Below are 19,058 nucleotides of genomic sequence, written 5' to 3'. Positions count from 1 at the left end.
AAAGCGGGAGGGGAGGGACCCTGCCGGGCGGAACCGGCGCTGCCGCCTCACCTGCCGTCGGGGGGGGTCCGATGCCGGCGGTCCTGGCCTGGGCGTACATGGGGAGTTGGGCGCGGTGGAGGCGCAGGAAGCGCAGGACTGGCTCCCGCAGCGCCTGCGGGCTGGGGCTCTGCTCGGCGGAATCCTCGGGGGGCGGCTCGGCGGCGGGCGGCAGCCCGGGCACCTGCAAGGCAAAGCCGTCAGACTCAGCCGTCCCGGCTCACCAGGCCCTCCGGGAGCGGCTGGGACCGCAAACGCGGCTGAGACGCGGGAGGCAGCGACAGAGCGGGGAGTGGGGCTCGCACCGGCGGCACTAGGCGCACCCCGAGGCCGGGGCTCCGGCCGGCGGCGCCCCCGGGAGGGCCCGGCACAGTTACCGGCTCCGCGGGCTTTCCCTCAACCGGCGCTGCCAGCCGAGAGCGCGGCGGCCGGGCCGTAGCCACGGCCTTGTCCGAGGGGTTTCTAGCACTCCCCGGAGGAAATTCCCCGCGATGCCTAGTTTACCGGCTGCTTGGAACCGACTCCTCAGAGCGAGCCCAGCTGCAGTTTGACAGCCAGCCCGTGATTTCCTGCTAAGGACAAGTGCGTTTCTCCAGAAACCCTGGTGCTGCACATGTGTGCCCCCTGCTCGCTACCATACTCCGGCAGCTGATCTAGGTGCAAAAACCCAGCCCCACCATCTGCATGTTTGCATCGCTGGAGCTCCACACGCGGAAACAAACACATGTTTGGGATCCTGCGGGAGGGTAAACACTGCCCGCCCCATCCTGCGGCTTCCGGCAATAGGCAGGAGCATCCCGTGCAGGAGTCACACTTGCATCAATTGCAGCATCAGGGTGACAACTTCAATACACAGGCTAAAAACATAGTCTCCGTCCCAGCTGTAATGGGCTTTTCTACGCCTGCATTACCTACTAGTGAACATTTCCCTAAATATTATCCCAAAATGCAAGAGACCTATTTTCAGTTTCTGTGGAAACTGTAACCAGAAACGTCTGATTCCTGGGTATTTACACTCACAGTGCCTAAATTTTTCTTTTAAAGGTCCACTTCCCCTCCTCTTTACATTTCAGTACTAGCTCATCTGCATGCTGAAGTGATCTGGAATACAAGCAACAGGAAGCAAAGGCTCTTGCTCCGTACAGAAACACAGCCAACCTGCAGGCACTTCAGGTATACCCTGTATGTGCATGGTACCTACTGCACATGGGTAATGTGCCTAGAAGGAACACCCGCGACATAAACGTCACAGAAGTGTGACATTTAGGAAATACAGTAAAAATCACCGCAAAATAAATAAAAATAAAAATACAAGAAGTAAAGACAGATTTGCATTCTGAAGCAGGTACCATCACCTGTGTTCTGTAAGCAATTCTGGCTCACAGAGGAGCTTTCAGTCCATTCAGTGAGACTATTTTTGTGTGTCAGGGCTACTGCAACAAGAAAAGGGTAAGGCAAGCAAGTCTTTAATTTGTGGGACACCAATTCCCCTTTCTCTAAAGTTGTTCACTCTTACAGCATGCGAACTGTGGTTGAATGACGGCAAGAAAAACACTTCTCATCAGGCCTCCCATTCTGCACAGAATTCCATTCTGTGTTCTTTTATAGATGCCTTCCAAGAGAGTTTAAAATAAAACTGTGCCGAGGCACTTTCTGTGTCATGACAATAGGAGGAAAATTGCCTCCAGCCCTTCTGGGAGGAGGCAGGGGCTGAGCGCGCGTGGCTGCAGCTGACAGACAACAACCAGTACGCCGGTTTGGGCCGTGGAAATGGGTGGGCTACTGTCTAGGCTACATCCCTCCTTTTGTCACCCCGCCACCTTTTTACAGTTGGCTGTTTGTTTTCTGCACAGTTAAAAAACTCTCTGGGCGAGAACTTAAAAAATACTGCTGTCAGAGGGAATTTCATTGCGCTAACAAAAGCAGAAGCAGCAGGAGCAATGAGAGGGTGAATTGGTCCCAAGTAGTGGGTGGGAAGCACTGAGATCCAGGCTGAAAATTAAGTTTGGAATCAGCCAGAAATTCATCGGGTTGGGGGAGGCAGTTCTTGGGGTTGGTGGAAATTGGCAGTTCTTTTCGTGGGGCACGGTGGCTTTTTGGATTCTGAAGAGGCAGAGTTACAGGCTGCTGAGACTTTGTGCCTCTGTCTGCAGTGCTAAGGGCAAAGCTGGAAACAGCATTAGCAAATGTTTTAATTTCATCCTTGTTCAGGAAATCCACTTATCACTGAAAAGGCAGTTGCTTTCACTCTTTTGGCTACAAAACCCATTCCCTGTGGGTAGATGTTGAAAAATCTACCTCTCATGGGCTCAGCTGAGACAGGTTTAGGATGTCCTGTAGTGCATTCTTGGTAGGAAACTTTAAAAAAAAAAGGGGGGCTAACTGAACAAAAAAGCCTCCAAGACTCTGCTGGGTAGTTGTACTGAACTACACATATAATGCAAAAATGCTGTGAAGGGAAAAAAAGCAGTGTGAATTTCTACTGGCAAATTTGAAAACATGCCCAAATAATGACACTGAACAATATGCTGTGCTCAGTGACCTCCCTGTGAGGTGTAGGATCTGCTGGGTGTAGGTTTCCATAGGGAAATAGCTAAACAGAAACATAAAGCTTTAGGAGAAAGATGGGAGAAGAAAATAAAGTGAACAACACTTAACAAATTGCCTAAATAACAAAATGCACTCACTGGTCATTTTTCTTACCTGTTCCGAGATCAGGATTTGGCGCAGTTCCTTCTTGAGATCAATAAACCGATCGTGATAGATGGCCATGGACCAAGATTCCCTGAAGTAGCTGGTTAAAAAAGAAGAAATTTAGTTATCTTGTGAACCTCTCATTAACCACTAATAAAGTATTTACCTGCTTTTTTGTCTTTATAAATTACAGTTCTGGACCCATCATGATCGTTTGTTCATAAAATGCCTCCTGTCACAGCATGGTCAATCAATTCTTTTAATGGATGTTCCTGATGTACAGCCAGCTTCAGTAATTACATTTAAAGTGGGTTAATTCAGAGCTGCGGCAAGACCCAGTGAAGAATCCTGATTTTATCAGAATTTAAAAGCCTGAAGACCTGTAAAGAACGGTGTCTCCATTATCTGTCCTCATTTGAGAAAAGCAGATTGCAGGATTAACTGAACTGCTGCATAAACAAATTAAATTTGTGTAGACAATGACACAAATGTTGTTCATCATTAAGGTTTCTGGATTAATAAAGGCCAGAAAAACAGGCCACCACGGTGTTGCAATATGTTCTTTGCAGTAGTACGCTGAAGCTAAATTGAACCTATTCTAGGAGGAAGCTCTTGTAACTTTTTCTCTCAGTGGCACTATTCATGGCAGCATTCTTGTGTGAAAAAGGAGTAAAAGGATGAAGACAGAACCCCAAAGCTGTAAATATAACTGGAGGCAGCTAGATTGCAAAGCTGGGATTTATTTCTCCTTCATCTGCAAGGAAAAATAATGTTTACAGCTTCAGGGATATGCTCTGTGTGCAACTGTTGTTCATGCTCATAGGAGTCAGGAGGTGCACCACGTTCACCCCAGCAACGAGCGACCGGATGTCAGCAGGGTCACCCAGGAGGTGCTAAGCGGGTGCGTCAGGGGCGGCAGCAGGACACCCAGCCCCGCTGCTCGGGGCACGCGTGCGCCAGCGCTGCGCTCAGCTGCAGGGCCTTCAGGGACCATCTGGATAAACCAACTTAAAAGGTGCTGCGCGAGTTTAATAATTCTGACATAGCTGCCTACAGAAAGCTAATGTGCCGTTTCCTTGCTGCAGAAGATTATTTTGTTCATTAATGTCAAATGGCAGCATTTTCCCCCTCCCACTCCCACTAATGCCCTGCACAGTTCCTGACCTTTGTGCACCTGGCATAACTTTGCTGGTTTTCACATGCCCATCCCATCGTAACCTCTGTTCTCCTTCCCACTGTGCCCTTCCTCTGCATTTCTCTTTGCGTGGCAGGCTGGCTGGGGCTGCCTCCCCTGGATTTGCATGGTGTCCATCACTGATGGTTTCACAGTATAAATATTTATTGACACCATTACAAATACCATGTTTTTCCTATGGTAAGTGCTGCCCTGCCCAGGGCACTTCATGTTTGAAAAGGTAAGGTCAGCTTTTCTATGTTAGAAAAGGTGAGCTCAGTTTAAAGTGTCTTTATTTCAGTAATTATATACCTATAGCATCTACAGAGAGCTAGAGAAGAACAGGATATTCCCCAAATATTTAAAAACTCTTCAATTTCACCCAACACAAATCTTTGACTCAATCTTGATATTAGACAGCAAAGCAGGGAGAAGAGGGGTGTTACACAATCATACATTAAGGTAATTAAAGGCTAAAAGGCCATGTTCCACTAGTCAAATATTTTGTTTTCAAGCTGGCATCTTAACTCTGATAAGCTGATTTTATCTCTTGACTGAGGCACATCTTCCAACTGCCTCACCTTGGCTAAGCTGTTCCTCTGCCTCACTGAGATGTTGCATTAAATGATGTTTATAAAATATTACAGGGATTCTACTACTACTATTACTGCTATTGCTACTGTTAACCACTCCAGAACTGCATTTTTAGCTATTCCTGTCAATATTCACAGATTTAGAGCTCAAAACCTTAAACACGTCACTCAGCTTGTGATATTTGATACAAATAAAATGCCCATTTTGGGGGAATGGAGAATGTCTTGTCCATAATTTCCAGATGGGCTGCCAAGTGAACATTCACTACCAGATTCCCTTTGCTTCCCTTCACCTAAAGAATCACAGCCGCCAAAGGCAATTTAAAGATACGCTTCACAGAAACAATCCACTTTCTTTGCTGGCCCTATGTTTTTATCTATTTATCTTTCCAGTTAGAATCACCTTTCTAGTGGGGCACATGGTGTTTCTGAGAAAGCAGAGCTACATATGGCTGCTAAAGGGAAGTTTAATAATGAAAAAGCCCATTTGAAGCCAAACCAACAAGTTGACTTTCTGAGGCTCGTTCTGAATTTTATTACCACTTCAGCAGCAGTCCCTCAGGGCAAGCTGTAGAAGGCTTGCAAGTATAATGCTCTTCAGTAGACAGGATGAAGCTGGCATGTGACCAACAGAGGCTCAAAGGCTCCTCCACTATCAGGAGAACGGCATCTGCCACATGTGTTTGCACCATTTAGTCTTTCATAACCTGCCAGAGCGATCAGGCTAAATATGTACAAGATGACAATGTTTGCCAGGAGCATAACGGGTTTTCAGACTTGGTAACTTCCTAACGGGGGGATCCCCTGCTGTTGGACTTTTATATCGACAGAAGCTATCATGGGAAGGCATTTGTAACGAGACAGGAGGAAATGGTCTCCTTTTCAGGACAATCAGCCACATCCCTTTTGTTGCTAGGAAGCTGGTCTCGCCTTTCATTGACAAACAATATTTAAAGTCTGTTCTGCCTCATTTGTGATGTGTAGCCCAAGTTAGATGAAAGGGAAGGAGGAGGAAAATGTTTAGTGGGGTCCGTACAAAAGACACGGAATCTTTTCCTTTTCAAGAGATACTGTGTTAAATCAGACAGACAAAGTTGCCACTGCTAGCAAGCAAAAACAGAGCATGCATCTGCACAGCTCTCAGTTGAAGAGCTAGATCTGTTTATTCCCCATTTCATTTGCAACTACGCAGCACTTTCAGAGAACATGACTTCTGCCTCTGTGACAGCTAATCCTGAAGCAGCTGTACACCTGCAGTGTGACTTGGCCCTCTAGAGTGGAGGCAGCGAGGACCTGACACACACCTTGGGCAGTTTCTGCCCTCCAAGTCAGGTCTAAATGCATAGGATGAATCACTGACAGCAAGATTTTACAGGCAGAAAATGTTAAAATTGAGTAAAACCCCTTCAGAATAACACATTCAGTTTGTACAACCACAAACCGAAAAGCAAGATGTAAAGTAAAAAAAAAAAAAAAAGATAATGGAAGTTTTTCTAAGTAATTTTAAATCCTATTACAAGAAAGTATTGGCAGAAAGGTGAAGACCAGCTCTGTAGCATGAGCTTATCTACTCTGGTAGACCTAATCTTTTATTGCAAGCTTGGCATAACTGCCCTACTCACATAGGCCAGTTTTGTCACACCACTCCCATGTTTCCCAAGCTTCTGCAAGCTGGGCTCCCCCCTGTGAAAATGGAGCAACGCAAGGCCTGACTGATTTCCACTTATATTATTAAAGATGGGCTTCTGAGGACCACTATTGATTTTGTCTGTACATATTTCATATTGGGTGCTTGCCTTGGAAAGTCTCAGCTGAAATCCTCTCAAAAAAGAACCACTATCTCTGGTGGAAAGAGAGTCTGAAAGCAGTGTATCCAACATGGCAAAAAGAACCTGGAAACCAGTTTTTAAAAGAGGTTTTATTTTCTCATTCCTCTTAGTGTGAAAGTAAATCTCATTATTACAGCCTGAAAAATAGTTGTTTTCTTTTTAATATGAGGATTCTAATATGTTTTTAATTACTTCCATTCCTTTTCTTGCTGCTTCCCTGTGCCTGATGGTGGCAGAGATAGCCAGTGTCAGCGTGGACAGGCCTGTGGGCACACCTTAGCCCTGGGAATGCAGTCCTGGAGGCTCATTAAACCATGTGCAATAATCCCTCCCTGCAGGTGAGCTTATCAAATTACCGGAGCGCCGAGATGCTGCGCTGTGCCGCAGGATCCAAGCACAGGAATGTCAACTGTGGCCGTAAGCAGGCAGCCCTCACTGCTGCCTCCTTGTCTGTGCTGCTGGGAACTTCCCTCTGCCCTGAGAGCAGGACAAGGCTGGGATTTCCAGAAGCTGGAGGGGCAGGTGGGCACCCATTCCTTGGGATGGGGCATGTGCAGAGTAGCAAAGGTCCACAATATAAGGCAGAGCCATGAAGAAACTTCATCTCCTGTTAATCTGTAAGTAGTGTAGAGCCCTTAGTACAACATGGTGGAATTGTCAAGCCGTCCATTTTTCTGGGTTTAATTTTCCTTTTTAAGGAGAAAGTTAATACTTGAGATGTAGAATCTCCAGGCTGTATCAGATACATCTGGAAGATACTTTATGGATTCTCAAATACTCAGAATTCCAAATATTCCAGGTCATTCCCTAGCAGCTTTGGATTCTTTAAACTTCAGTGTCTTTGGCAGTTTATGGAATCCAAGTTCCTCATCAGTACTTTTGGCACATGATGGAAAACAACACCCAAATGCTGGTGTGCCTTTGCTGCAGTATATTCCTCATTCCTTCCTGGTTTTGCCACTGTCTAGTCAAGTGAGAAGAAAGCTGCTGCTCTTACAGACACCATAAACCCAACTAGGACAGACAGCTGAAGCAGGAGCAGCTGACGTGGGCTGACGTACAATGCAATTATGCCAGGAGTGCCTATGAAGAGCAGGGAATTCCACTTCGTGGGAGCAGGGAGAGGAGAGTACTGTAGTGTGCTGGGATGCAGTGCAATTTTTATTTCCAAGTTACTCTGATGTTACTTCTCAAACACAGTTTGCAGAATAGCAAAAGTCTTTTCTCCAACACAGGTGCATGGAAGAAGAAACATCGCATCTTCCCAGGAAAAGAGAAGATGTGTTGTTTTGGGAACAACATATGGATGTTTTAAAGACTCTTAGTCAGAAAGATAGTAATGATTCCAGTAAAATATATAGAATATTTCCAGATACATGTTGCATGGCTTTTCCAGGAATCAGAAAGTGTAATTTAACTGATGATAATAAAGACAATATAACTAAAACCACTGAACATTTCCCGCTAAGTATCAGCTGACCAATACTTTTGAAAGACAGCTTGCTGATGTAAGTAAAAAGCAGGACTAATTTGTATAAAATACAATAACATACCACCTGAAAGCATTGCTGTTAATCACAAAGAATGCAAAATGTTACCTGGTTTGCACTTTCTTAAAATTCACTTACAACCCCTCCACAGTCAAGCAAATGTTGAATCAGCAGCACAGGAGCAAGACAGCTATTCACCTCCTTGCTCTATAGCTCTGCTCACTGAACACGCGTTTGTCCATGCATTTTAGTCACTCCTGTCAAATTCATTATTATAGCTCTGACCCAGTAATTACTGAAATTAATAGTCTCATGGACAATGAATCTGTGATTTACTTTATTGGGTGGATTTACAAAATAATGCTGGTGTTCACTAATTCATAGGCTGATACTTCTTTTTTACTTTTTGATAAGTAAATCACAGAAAGTCCACTCTCTATCATCTTCGGTAAGTCATGGGTAACAGGAGAGGTGCCTGAGGACTGGAGGATAGCAAATGTCACTCCAGTCTACAAGAAGGGCAAGAAGGAGGACCCGGGTAACTATAGACCGGTCAGCCTCACCTCCATCCCTGGAAAGGTGATGGAACAACTTGTCCTTGGCACTATCTCTAGACATATCAAGGACATGGGGGTCATCAAGAGCAGTCAACATGGTTTTATCAAGGGTAAATCATGTTTGACTAACCTCATAGCCTTCTATGAGGAAATTACTAGGTGGATAGATGATGGTAGAGCGGTGGATGTGGTCTATCTTGATTTCAGTAAAGCATTTGACACCGTCTCCCACAGCATCCTTGTAGATAAGTTGATCAACTATGGGTCTGATGATCAGGCAGTGAGGTGGATCAAGAACTGGTTGAAAGGTTCAACATCTTCATCAATGACCTGGATGAGCGTACAGAATGTACCCTCAGCAAGTTTGCTGATGACACCAAGCTGGGAGGAGTGGCTGGCACACCAGAAGGCTGTGCTGCCATTCAGAGAGACCTAGATAGGCTGGAGACTTGGGCGGGGAAAAACCTGATGAAGTTTAACAAGGGCAAGTGTAGAGTTTTGCATTTGGGGAAGAAAAATGTCATGCACCAGTACAGGTTGGGGGCTGACCTGCTGGAGAGCAGTGTAGGTGAAAGGGACCTGGGGGTCCTGGTAGACAGGAGGATGACCATGAGCCAGCAATGTGCCCTTGTGGCTAAGAAGGCCAACGGCATCCTGGGGTGTATTAGAAAGGGTGTGGTTAGTAGGTCAAGAGAGGTTCTCCTCCCCCTCTATTCTGCATTGGTGAGGCCGCATCTGGAGTATTGTGTCCAGTTCTGGGCCCCTCAGTTCAAGAAGGACAGGCAACTGCTTGAAAGAGTCCAGCGCAGAGCCACAAAGATGATGAAGGGAGTGGAACATCTCCCTTATGAGGAAAGGCTGAGGGAGCTGGGTCTCTTTAGTTTGGAGAAAAGGAGACTGAGGGGTGACCTCATCAATGTTTACAAGTACGTAAAGGGTGAGTGTCAAGAAGATGGAGTTAAGCTTTTTTCAGTGATGACCAGTGATAGGACAAGGAGTAATGGATACAAATTGGAGCATAAGAGGTTTAAGGTGAATATCAGAAAAAATTTTTTTACTGTGAGAGTGACAGAGCACTGGAACAGGCTGCCCAGAGAGGTTGTGGAGTCTCCTTCTCTGGAGACATTCAAAACCCGCCTGGACGCCTTCCTGTGTGATGTGCTTTAGGTGGCCCTGCTCTGGCAGGGGGGTTGGACTAGATGATCTTTCGAGGTCCCTTTCAACCCCTAGAATTCTATGATTCTATGAAAGGAAGCCTGTGCTTTTTACCACATTTAACAGAACTATGACCAAACTTGCCATGTGTTCTGTTTGGATGACAACCAGTTTAAAACCTCTGGTCTACAACCCCCATTTTCCTGTAGCTGCCATACCAGTGATTGTGCAGTGCAACTACTCCTGCAGTTCTTGCAGAAGGAAAACAGCCACTGAATCCAGACCTCATCGAGGACTGCACCGATCCCACTGGGATCACTGGGGCTACTGCAGAGACCTGCTGACTGCAGGGGATGGGGCACGAGTTGCACTGTGTACTTCCTGCCCACATCTTTGCTTTGCCTCTGCCCGTTATCCATCAGGACTGATAAATCATTTCTGTCTTCTGCATTTCTAATATCCTGGACATATCACAATGAAGTGCCATTACCTGGAGACACCATCAGAAAGCAGATCTTGGCAACACCTGCTTCATGTTGAGATACTGCAGTCCCGCCCTATAGTCAGTGTTCTCAAGAGATGTTCTCATTATTTCAGCACCAGAATTTACTGGTAAAGTTTACATACTTTACTGGATAGCAGCAGTTACTGCGTAGCTGATTCTCACTGAACTGCTCTTTTAACTTTCTAAACTCTTTAAAATGGATATAAAAACATCGCTGTCTGCTCTTTTTATAAGAAAGTTATGGCTGACCCTGAAGCCAGGTTTATTGCATTTTTCCACATGGTACTATTTAACACAAAATGTACGATGGAAAACAATTAAAAGGAAATTAAATCTGACTCACAATCAACAAATACATTGTGTGCAGTAGTATGATTGCTCTTCTGCAATTACTTGTTTATGAATTCAGAGTTCAATCATTCATAATGGTTTGCATAATTATTAATACGAATCAGCAAGGTTCGCCTGCAAATTAATGTGGTAAGACTCAGCTGACTGGCTAAATCGGTCATGGGGTTTCTTAGTAACGTAGCTCTTCATTAGCTGCTCCTTAAAAACTACATTAATATATATAGAAATCTAAAGCCACCTAAAGGGGTCTGTCATTTATATTGATTTGCTGTGGAAGTGCAGCTTTACCAGTCCACCTCCAGGTTTGCATTTAATTCTGCTAGGAAAAAAGCTGTTGGTGCTTTGATATCCCTTCATGTGTTTGTTTTTCCTTATCCTGACTCTCTCTTCATAAAAAGCACACAATTTTTCCTCTAATTAGGCTGTAAAGTGTACTGAGTGGCATTAGTCCCTCTCAGCCACGCTCACTACCTGCCACATTTCCTTTCTGTTTTTTTTCATTGCTGCTGAAAATAAGTCTCACCGTCTGCATGATGAACAAAAGCTTAAGGTGGAATCCCTTAAATGCAATCACAGGGTGCTAATGGTATGGGATCCAGCACATTCCAGACAGCAGTGCAGTGGAGTATTTCTCTTAATGAACAATCACTCTTCATTTTTGAAAGTCTGGTTTAGAAATAGCCTATGTACCATGCATTTAATGTTTGAACAATAGCCAAATATCTAGGCTATGAGTAATAAACTTATATCTTTACCTAGTCCTTTTACAAATAATACTGAAAACATCAAATGTTCTTCCCTTTCCTAATTTATTTGTTATCTTGTTGACATTTTTTAGAATTGCATCAGTAAACAAGCCAGTATGGTGCTTCTGCTTAAACTCTCATTAAATTATGCTGATTAATAAATCACTTTCAGCCTAATGCAAACAGCACTACAATCTGTAAACTGAAGTAGAAGAGATAGAACAGTTACTTTAAATAAGAAAATGTTCATACAGCTCAAAATATTTTTGAGCATTTAGCCTGTGCAGCAAATACTGAAAATGTAATGTGAGCATAAACAACAGGTTTTGAAGAGAACAGCTATGGAAACACCCTGTGATACCATCCACTGTTACAGTTTCTAGGTGGGATTTTCCAAAGCGTCTTAGTGACAGGGGGGTTGACTCCCTTTGGGCATTTCTGTTGCATATTTGGCAGCCTCCTGTCCCATGGTCCCTACCTGTTGCTGTTGAAGCTGTGCCACTTTGTGTGGAATATCCCTTATTTTTCCCAGGGTGCTCAACCTCTGGGACAGCAACACCCACCATGGCCAGGCTCCATGCAGGACAGGGAGCACGAGGCTCTTCTCACATCACCTTGCTAACAGCAGTAAATACAGATCTTCTAACAGACACCTGAGGTGGATCACCCCCCATCTAGGCATGTCTAAGTTGCTTGTTCCCTTCACATCTGAGCACTGAATCCTATCTGCTGTTCTGGCACAGGGAAAAAAATTCCTTTGTCACTACATCACTTTTTGTCCCATGCATAGGTATTAATGTCAAATGAAGCCTACATGAAGCAATCCTGTAGGCTTGCTCACATTAAAGGCATGATGCCAGTGAGAATCCATTTGGTTGCCAAGTATCTGGAGACTCCTCTAATTATCTGTTTTGTACTTCAGATGCAGCAGAGGGAGATTCCACTGCTCTGAGGACACGTTCCATACCTTGGCAACTGCTGTACAGTTGCCTTCATCTCAGAAGAATACAAAAGGGTGTAACTGGCTGGTTACATTCCTCTTTTGTGAAGCAGTATGGGGTGCTGATGACCAGTAACAAATCTATAAGCTTAAAAATAAAATAAATATCTCAGACCTCTCTCCCTACTCCCTTCTTTTGTCTGCTGCTATGGCAATAGGTGGAATTTGAAGGCTTTCAAGCGAGTACCAGAGACCTCTGAGGCAAGGGACGGAAAGGAGTCTGGTAAAGGGGACACTGCACATGAAACCTACTGGAATTTGCTCTCTTTTTCCTTCAAGAGAAATCTTCCCTGTTGGAAAGAACCTCACTCTTGGGTGTTCAAATTCCTCTTCAGCCTGTGTGAGATACAACCGTATAGGAAATTAATAGAAATTGCAAAAAACTCCTTCCTGAAGCGGATTCCAAATCTAAGGAGTAATTCTGTTAAATTTCCAGGTGACATAACAGATTTGTATAAGAAATCCTTGGCTTTAGGATATTGTGTCTTTGGTTCCCATGGCTTTGCCTGCCCTAACATCAGAAAACTGCAATGCAAGACCTCTCTGCTCAGGAACATAATAGCTGAAGGCCCTGAGTACACCTACTGTGGTGGCATGAGGCAGATCGAAGGGTGACCATTGCTGATGGCAATGGTGTCTTTTTCTTGCAGCACAATGACAAGTGAGGATGACACTTTTCTTGGTCAGTAAATATTGCCTGTTCAAGGCCCTGACAGTTTGCCCAGTAGGCCTTGACATCCTATATAACAGTTGGAAGGATGAAGTGCATCCCACTGTGGCGCAGTCAGAAGAGACAGCTGTCTGACTGGATGTGGTCATCTTCTGGCTTAACAGCCTATCTCCTCAGCTGTTGTTTGTATAGGTAGAAACAAAAACCACTGGCTCTATAATTCATGTTTAGCTAAGGAATTAACTGAGCCCACTCAGACACTACTCCAAATAATGCTGGAGTACCTAACAGCTATGACAATCAGGCCCAAATATGGCTGCAGAAGCTTAACTATAGGCAATTATTTAAAAAAAAAAAAATAAAAAAATCTGTTGTTATCACATTCATATCTATAACACTGGGATCACAGCTAAGGCATTCTGAAGAGCATTTATTTTAACTGTGTAGCTGTAGAGTTGCACCAAGGCCTCCTTTAAAAATGTCCATAGTACCTGTCTGCTAAAGAAGAAAGGAAAATGAACTTTAAAACTCTTTAGTTCCATCCGATACAGTGTTGGATGGTTTAACTGTGAGAGCTAAAAGCATTGTTTCCCAAAAAAAAAAATAATAAATTCAAAAACATTTGAGGCTTTGAGAGAGCTGTGAAAATATGTAAAATGGAAGAGGAGTATCTAACTCCCTAAGAGATTACACTCTGGGGCATGCTGGTGCATTTTGTAGCCAAGTGACTGCGGTGACACAGTCAGGTGCTTTTATGGTGGCTTTCTGGGCTCCTGTTTGCTAGGCTGATAAATCTATGGACTTAAAGTCTTGAAGGGCAGCAGCCTGAATACACATAGTCAGTGTGACTGGGGGCATCAGACTGTTGGTCTTGCAACAGGAGCTGAGGGGCTTCCTTCTCTGGCATGGGCTAGGCTGGGCCAGCAGCACCCATGGAGTGCTCTGAGCTGCCCTGGGGCAGGGCAATGCACGCCCACCACCCCACTTCACCTCTCCACAAAGTGCCTCTACTGTAGGGGCAAGGGAGGATGGAGCAAGAGAAGTGATTTCAGTCTTTCCTCTGGTTGTGGGTCAAGTCCCGCAGCTTTTAATCATGTTCCACTCATACTGAAGTCAATGGAACTTTTCTCTCAAGAAAAGGAAATGTTATTTATCTCATTATTAGCATTAGCTGCTGTGCCACGTGCACAACCGGAATGGGTTACTTCTTCAAGTTAGCTGAATCTTGAGGGCCTGTTGTTAATACTAATTTGGAAATGGCTCTGGCATATTATGGTCAGGAAATCCGGTATCACGGGGTTAACTTTTTATACCAAATACAAATCAGTGAGAAAATTCATTGCTAGGTGAAGTCTCTAATTATTTAAAAGATAATTTGCATGCTACACAGAAATAAATTAGCTCCCAGGTGACAGCTGTTCCACTGTGTCCATTCCTGGAACTAGATGCCATGCTGGGAAATCTAAATGCAGACCAAAGATTAGAACATTGCACTTTCTTGCCTTATAGGAAGGCCCCCCAAAAATAGCCATCAAAGAAGGGAGGAGGGGAAAAACTCCAAACCAGCAAGTTTAGAAGCTTAACTAACAAACCAGAACATTTTCACAGTCTATGTTTTCTAAGGGCACTTCACATCTTGCTAGAAGATACTGCAAGTGGATGTAAGTGTAATGTGTACTAGTTTAAAAGGATTTTTTTCAAAGTCAAAGAGAAAAATTCAGTCCTAACAGCAGGTTTGCATTCACACAGTCATGTGAGATCATTATCGAACATGTGAACACCACCCAAAACAGCTTTTCTTCTTTTTATCACACACACAGAAATCAACAAATGCATTTTCACATTCCTTGCCAAAAGAACAGACACCACTTTTTACCTGCATAAAAGCCTCAAGACAATCTTTGTCTCACAAGAGATGCTAAAGCATTTTTCAATTTAATGATTTTCCAATAGATAGTCTTCTTCCTGGCTAGGTTTTAACACTTTTTATTGCTGTATATTGTATATATATAAATATACGTACATTTTATATAACACTCTATTATGTAGATGTATATGTATTGTGTATATGCTATTATATTACTTATATATATTATATAATACATATATGATATAATATTACATATTACAAGACTACATTATATTGCCAGCCTTTTTCCATTGCTCTGCCTCCTCCTGAAAGAAGCAATTTCCTGTGCCAGTTTGCTTTGTGCAAGGGCTGTTACGTGGGGATTACAGGCAGTTTGCTTCCTCCTCCCCCTGCCTCTTCCTTTTCTCTCAAGTCCTTTCACTGTGCCTTGGCTGACTGCGAAGGGCTTTCTGTTGCTGGAGTGGGCTGCTCTTCTCTCTCCCACCTGTTGAACTAGCTAGAGAATCTATCCTCCTCACAGCATGGACATTTGCGACAGAAATATAAAGACTGGGATGAACGGAGATGTATGTGTGTGTGCACATCTGCGTAGAAGCGGCAGAAGAAACTAGTGAGCAAAGATTAAAGCACAGTATATGTTAATTGCTACAGAGCAACATGAATGACCAAACTGCAAGAAGAGAAGGAACAAACCTATCTAAAGATAAGGTATAAAGACAATGAAAAGTAGGACTGGAGGCAATAAAATAACTAGATAAGAAAAACCTGGCAACTGCAATTCAGGAATTTTGCCACAGGCTAATGAGAAGTGAGATCAAAAAATGAGGCAAAAGATCCTAAACAACATTCACATCTAAAGGCTGTAAAAGACAGGTCCAAAATTACTTCATCATCACTAATTACGAAGAGCTCAAGAGATACAATGAGGACCTGGTATGTGGTGTCCCTCTGTGTGGCACAGCAGCAACCCTGGCCAGACCAGGTGGACACACAGGCCGCGGTGCCTGTGAGCACGTGGCTGTGAGAGGACCCTGACCTTGTGCTACATGCAGGTCCTGGTTAGCAAAGGCCAGCCAAGACACGAGCAGTCTGGCAGGAGCTGCTCACTCCCTCGTGAGTGTATGTGCTGCCATCAGGTAGAGCTGCACTTCTTACTCTTACAATATTGACTGGCCTGACATCCTATTAACAGATCATCACTGGGATCTTCAACTCTCCTGAGATATTTAACATCTCTGTGGATGTTTAGCACTTTATCTTACTTGTAATCTCCTGATCAGCTTGTGCACTGTGTGAGGATCCTGTCCCTTTCATGAGTGCAAGGCAGGCTAATACATTCTTAATTTCTCTTATGAAGAAATAAGCTGTCCATTCAGAAAAGGTTAATGTCTCATCTCTGTAACCCATGTGTGCAGCTACTGAGAGGGCAGGTGAGGGCAGCTACACTCAGGCCCTTGGGCTGGGCTGTGTGCCCAACATGCAGCAACAGAGAGAAAGGGAACAAATGCTGGTTTTGCCAAGGCCAGTGTTGCCAGCAGAATTCCCAAACCAAGATGATTGGTTCTTCCAGATGTTGATACTGGTGTGAAAGTTGCTACTACACATAACTGTAACCACATCTGGGCAAACAACAAAGGTGTAGGTGTCTGGCAACATTTGTCGTTCACAGAAAAGATTAGGATGCAGCTGTGTTTGCATATTGTGACACTGTGAAACAGACTGATGATACCTTCCCACAACCTGAATATTGAGTTTCTTCCAGTGCTCAAAATGTATTTGCTGATCAGCATCAGCTGTGACAAGGAAAGAAAATGATCTGCCATCTTAGCCATATCTCATACAATTGTGTCATCCTCTTTCAGTTTCTACCTAACACCTACTGATAATATATTGTTTATGTGAACTTTGCATTTGCTGTGTGCCATTCCTCTCTTGTAAAACAAAGCCAACATGTTCTATAAATCAAAATCAGTCCTTGTAGCAGCAAAAACTCACAAGTTTCACACTCCTCTCAGCAGAGACATACAAAGGTCTCCTGAAGCAAAATGTATAAAGCAGCACTTTTTTTGCTGAAGAAGCTTTCAGACCTCACAAGTTTGGCTTCACCCTGTCTTCCAGTACGATATGAAAACTGAGGAGCTAGTCTCTGTAATACTCACCACAAAGAGAGAGTGCAGGAAGAGAACTGCAAAACACATCAGAAGAATTGTGAGAGCCGCACATGCAGTCCTGGTGAAGCCTTGAGCTCTTTCCAAGGGAGCTCCCCCTCTGGGAGGGCAGCTGGTGCCACTGTTCTCAAACAGGGCACACACACCAACCTTTCGTCCTGCACTGAAGGCCCTGACTGCCTGCCCCCTCCCTGATGTCAGGAGACATTCTCAGTTCCCTGCCCTTTGCCATCTACAATGCCTTATGCATACTCTGGGGAAGCTTTCTGACACTGAAACAGCAGAAGTGCAAAAGCTATAGGAAGAGGTACAGGAATCTGGGGACTCTTAAGTCCCTGTCTCAAAGTATCAGGGGCTTCCTTCTTACAGATTTTTTTGCAACCAGTAGGTTGCAGTTTCTTTTGGACCACAGCATGTCCTTTACAGAAAACATTTACAAACTGTTACCTAAATAACACTGTCTAATTTGACTATTTTGCTACCATTTAGGCCTTTCTTCAATTCAGTTATAAATACAGCAAAATCAGACCTGGAGACTTTTAAGGCACCACTATCAGCTTTGTATCATGACAGAAATTTGCCATTTGTTCCTGTGCTTGGCTTTCTGTCTCTAAAGCAGCTTATGTAATGTGGCACTTTGCTTCTCTATCTGTAACAATTTAGGTTCCCAAGCCACCACTTGTGAGGGATTTTTAAAATGAAAATCAATATAAGATGTATCAGCAAGTTCTGCTTTACCTCCTGTTTCAATTACATGCTCAAAGAATTTTACCCCCTAAATGAAACTCAGGGCTGGATTGATTTTTTGGTTGTGTTTTGTTTTGTTTTTAATCAAGCTTGACCTCCAAAGCACTTGTTTTCACTGAGTCATAAAGAATAAGTTTGAGTTTCCAGGCCAGATAGTTTTTTAAGATATGAAATTCTGGAGAAGTAGCAGAAGATTGAAGATTTGGTAGACTGCATTTTTTTCAAGTACTCCTCTCTCCATAATAACTTAATTAAGTTTGCATTTCTAAAAGCAATGAAAAATTCTCTCAGAGGAGACAGCACATAAATGCTGCCTAGAAATATCCAGGGTCTTCCGTCACTGCCACCACCTGAGAGAACCTCAGTCCTTGCCTTGGAACACTGAGTCCCCAAGATTTCCCTGTGCTGGCTTGGGCACAGCAGGCAGAGGGGAGAAACCCAAAAATCTGCAAGACTGGTTTCACTGCTGCAAAGTGCTGTGGTGGTGGGAGAAGTCCTGCCATTTGGATGGAGAACCTCCACTAAATATGCAGAGTCCTGACACAGCTTCTAGCTATGAACTTCAGTTGAAGTAACTCCCTTACACAAAGAACACAGCCTAGAGGATAAACTTTAGGGTTTGTTTTAACACCAGATAAGCAGGGAAGATGTTGAGTATGGCTATCATTGGGACTGATTTAAAATCTCCCTAGAAACCTTTGGCTTAAAAATTTGATTCTGAGTGACAAAAATACTGAGTTTTGAAATAAGTTATGATTCAGAATCTTCAGTGAAAAAGGACTGTTCAGGTTCAGCTTAATGAGTTAAGCCTACTGAATCTTACAAGAAAAAGTTATAAAGTCACAAAAAAGTTCTCTCAGATGAAAGATGGTCAAGTAAACCACTGCTCCTCAGACACAGCTCTTTCCAGGAAGGGCTTGCATTACCACTGATAATTTTACCATATCATGGCAAATGTTTTTTAAAAGAAATCTTTTGTTCTAAGGGAAAACAACCAAAAGATAAACCACAATAAAATAAAACTAAAATTGGGCCAGAAGGTAGGTTTTATGCAGAATGCTGAGTTTATCTTACCTGTAAAGATCTGTGATCTGCCCCTCATTCCAGCGGTAACAAAGATCATTAAGGAGACGCTCATGCTGTCCATATAGGCAAATGTAGTTGGAGACAGGAAAGGGTTCCACTGAAAAGCAGGTGATGCTATCTACCATACTGTATTTGTTGATGTGCATCCTGAAATAATTCCCATGTCTTGCCTCTCCAGTTATAAACTCCATCCCCTGGAATAGAAAATATAAGGAAAGCTGTGGAGATGGAACAAACACCTAGCTTGGTGTGCATACACGATCAGACAGGGTCTCCTAGCTGATATTTGTCATTCCTTAAAATCCACAATGCTTTTTTAAAATTTCTTTATTCCTGGTAACACAGTTTATAGAACAAGGCACTTTGCTGCAGTTTGGATACAAA

General features: G+C 43.6%; 1 protein-coding gene across 4 annotated transcripts in view; it reads right to left on the bottom strand.

The window, feature by feature from the left end:
* The window catches only part of CFAP61 (cilia and flagella associated protein 61), a 115,119-nt gene that overhangs the window by 9,050 nt on the left and 87,011 nt on the right, over positions 1-19,058 (bottom strand). For 3 of the 4 annotated variants that reach the window (XM_051614319.1, XM_051614320.1, XM_051614322.1), the window contains 2 exons: positions 18,663-18,868; positions 2,743-2,833 (listed from right to left, as the gene is read on the bottom strand). In XM_051614319.1, coding sequence (XP_051470279.1) covers positions 2,743-2,833; positions 18,663-18,868 — 297 coding nt within the window. Of the gene's footprint in view, positions 1-51; positions 224-2,742; positions 2,834-18,662; positions 18,869-19,058 lie in introns of all 4 variants that reach the window. The other variant, XM_051614321.1, reaches the window with a different exon arrangement.

Source organism: Apus apus, chromosome 3 (genome assembly GCF_020740795.1).
Source record: "Apus apus isolate bApuApu2 chromosome 3, bApuApu2.pri.cur, whole genome shotgun sequence".
NCBI classification, from domain to species: domain Eukaryota; kingdom Metazoa; phylum Chordata; class Aves; order Apodiformes; family Apodidae; genus Apus; species Apus apus.
The sequence above is the reverse complement of the archived record's forward strand: the minus strand, read 5'-3'. Positions and strand labels throughout refer to the sequence as shown.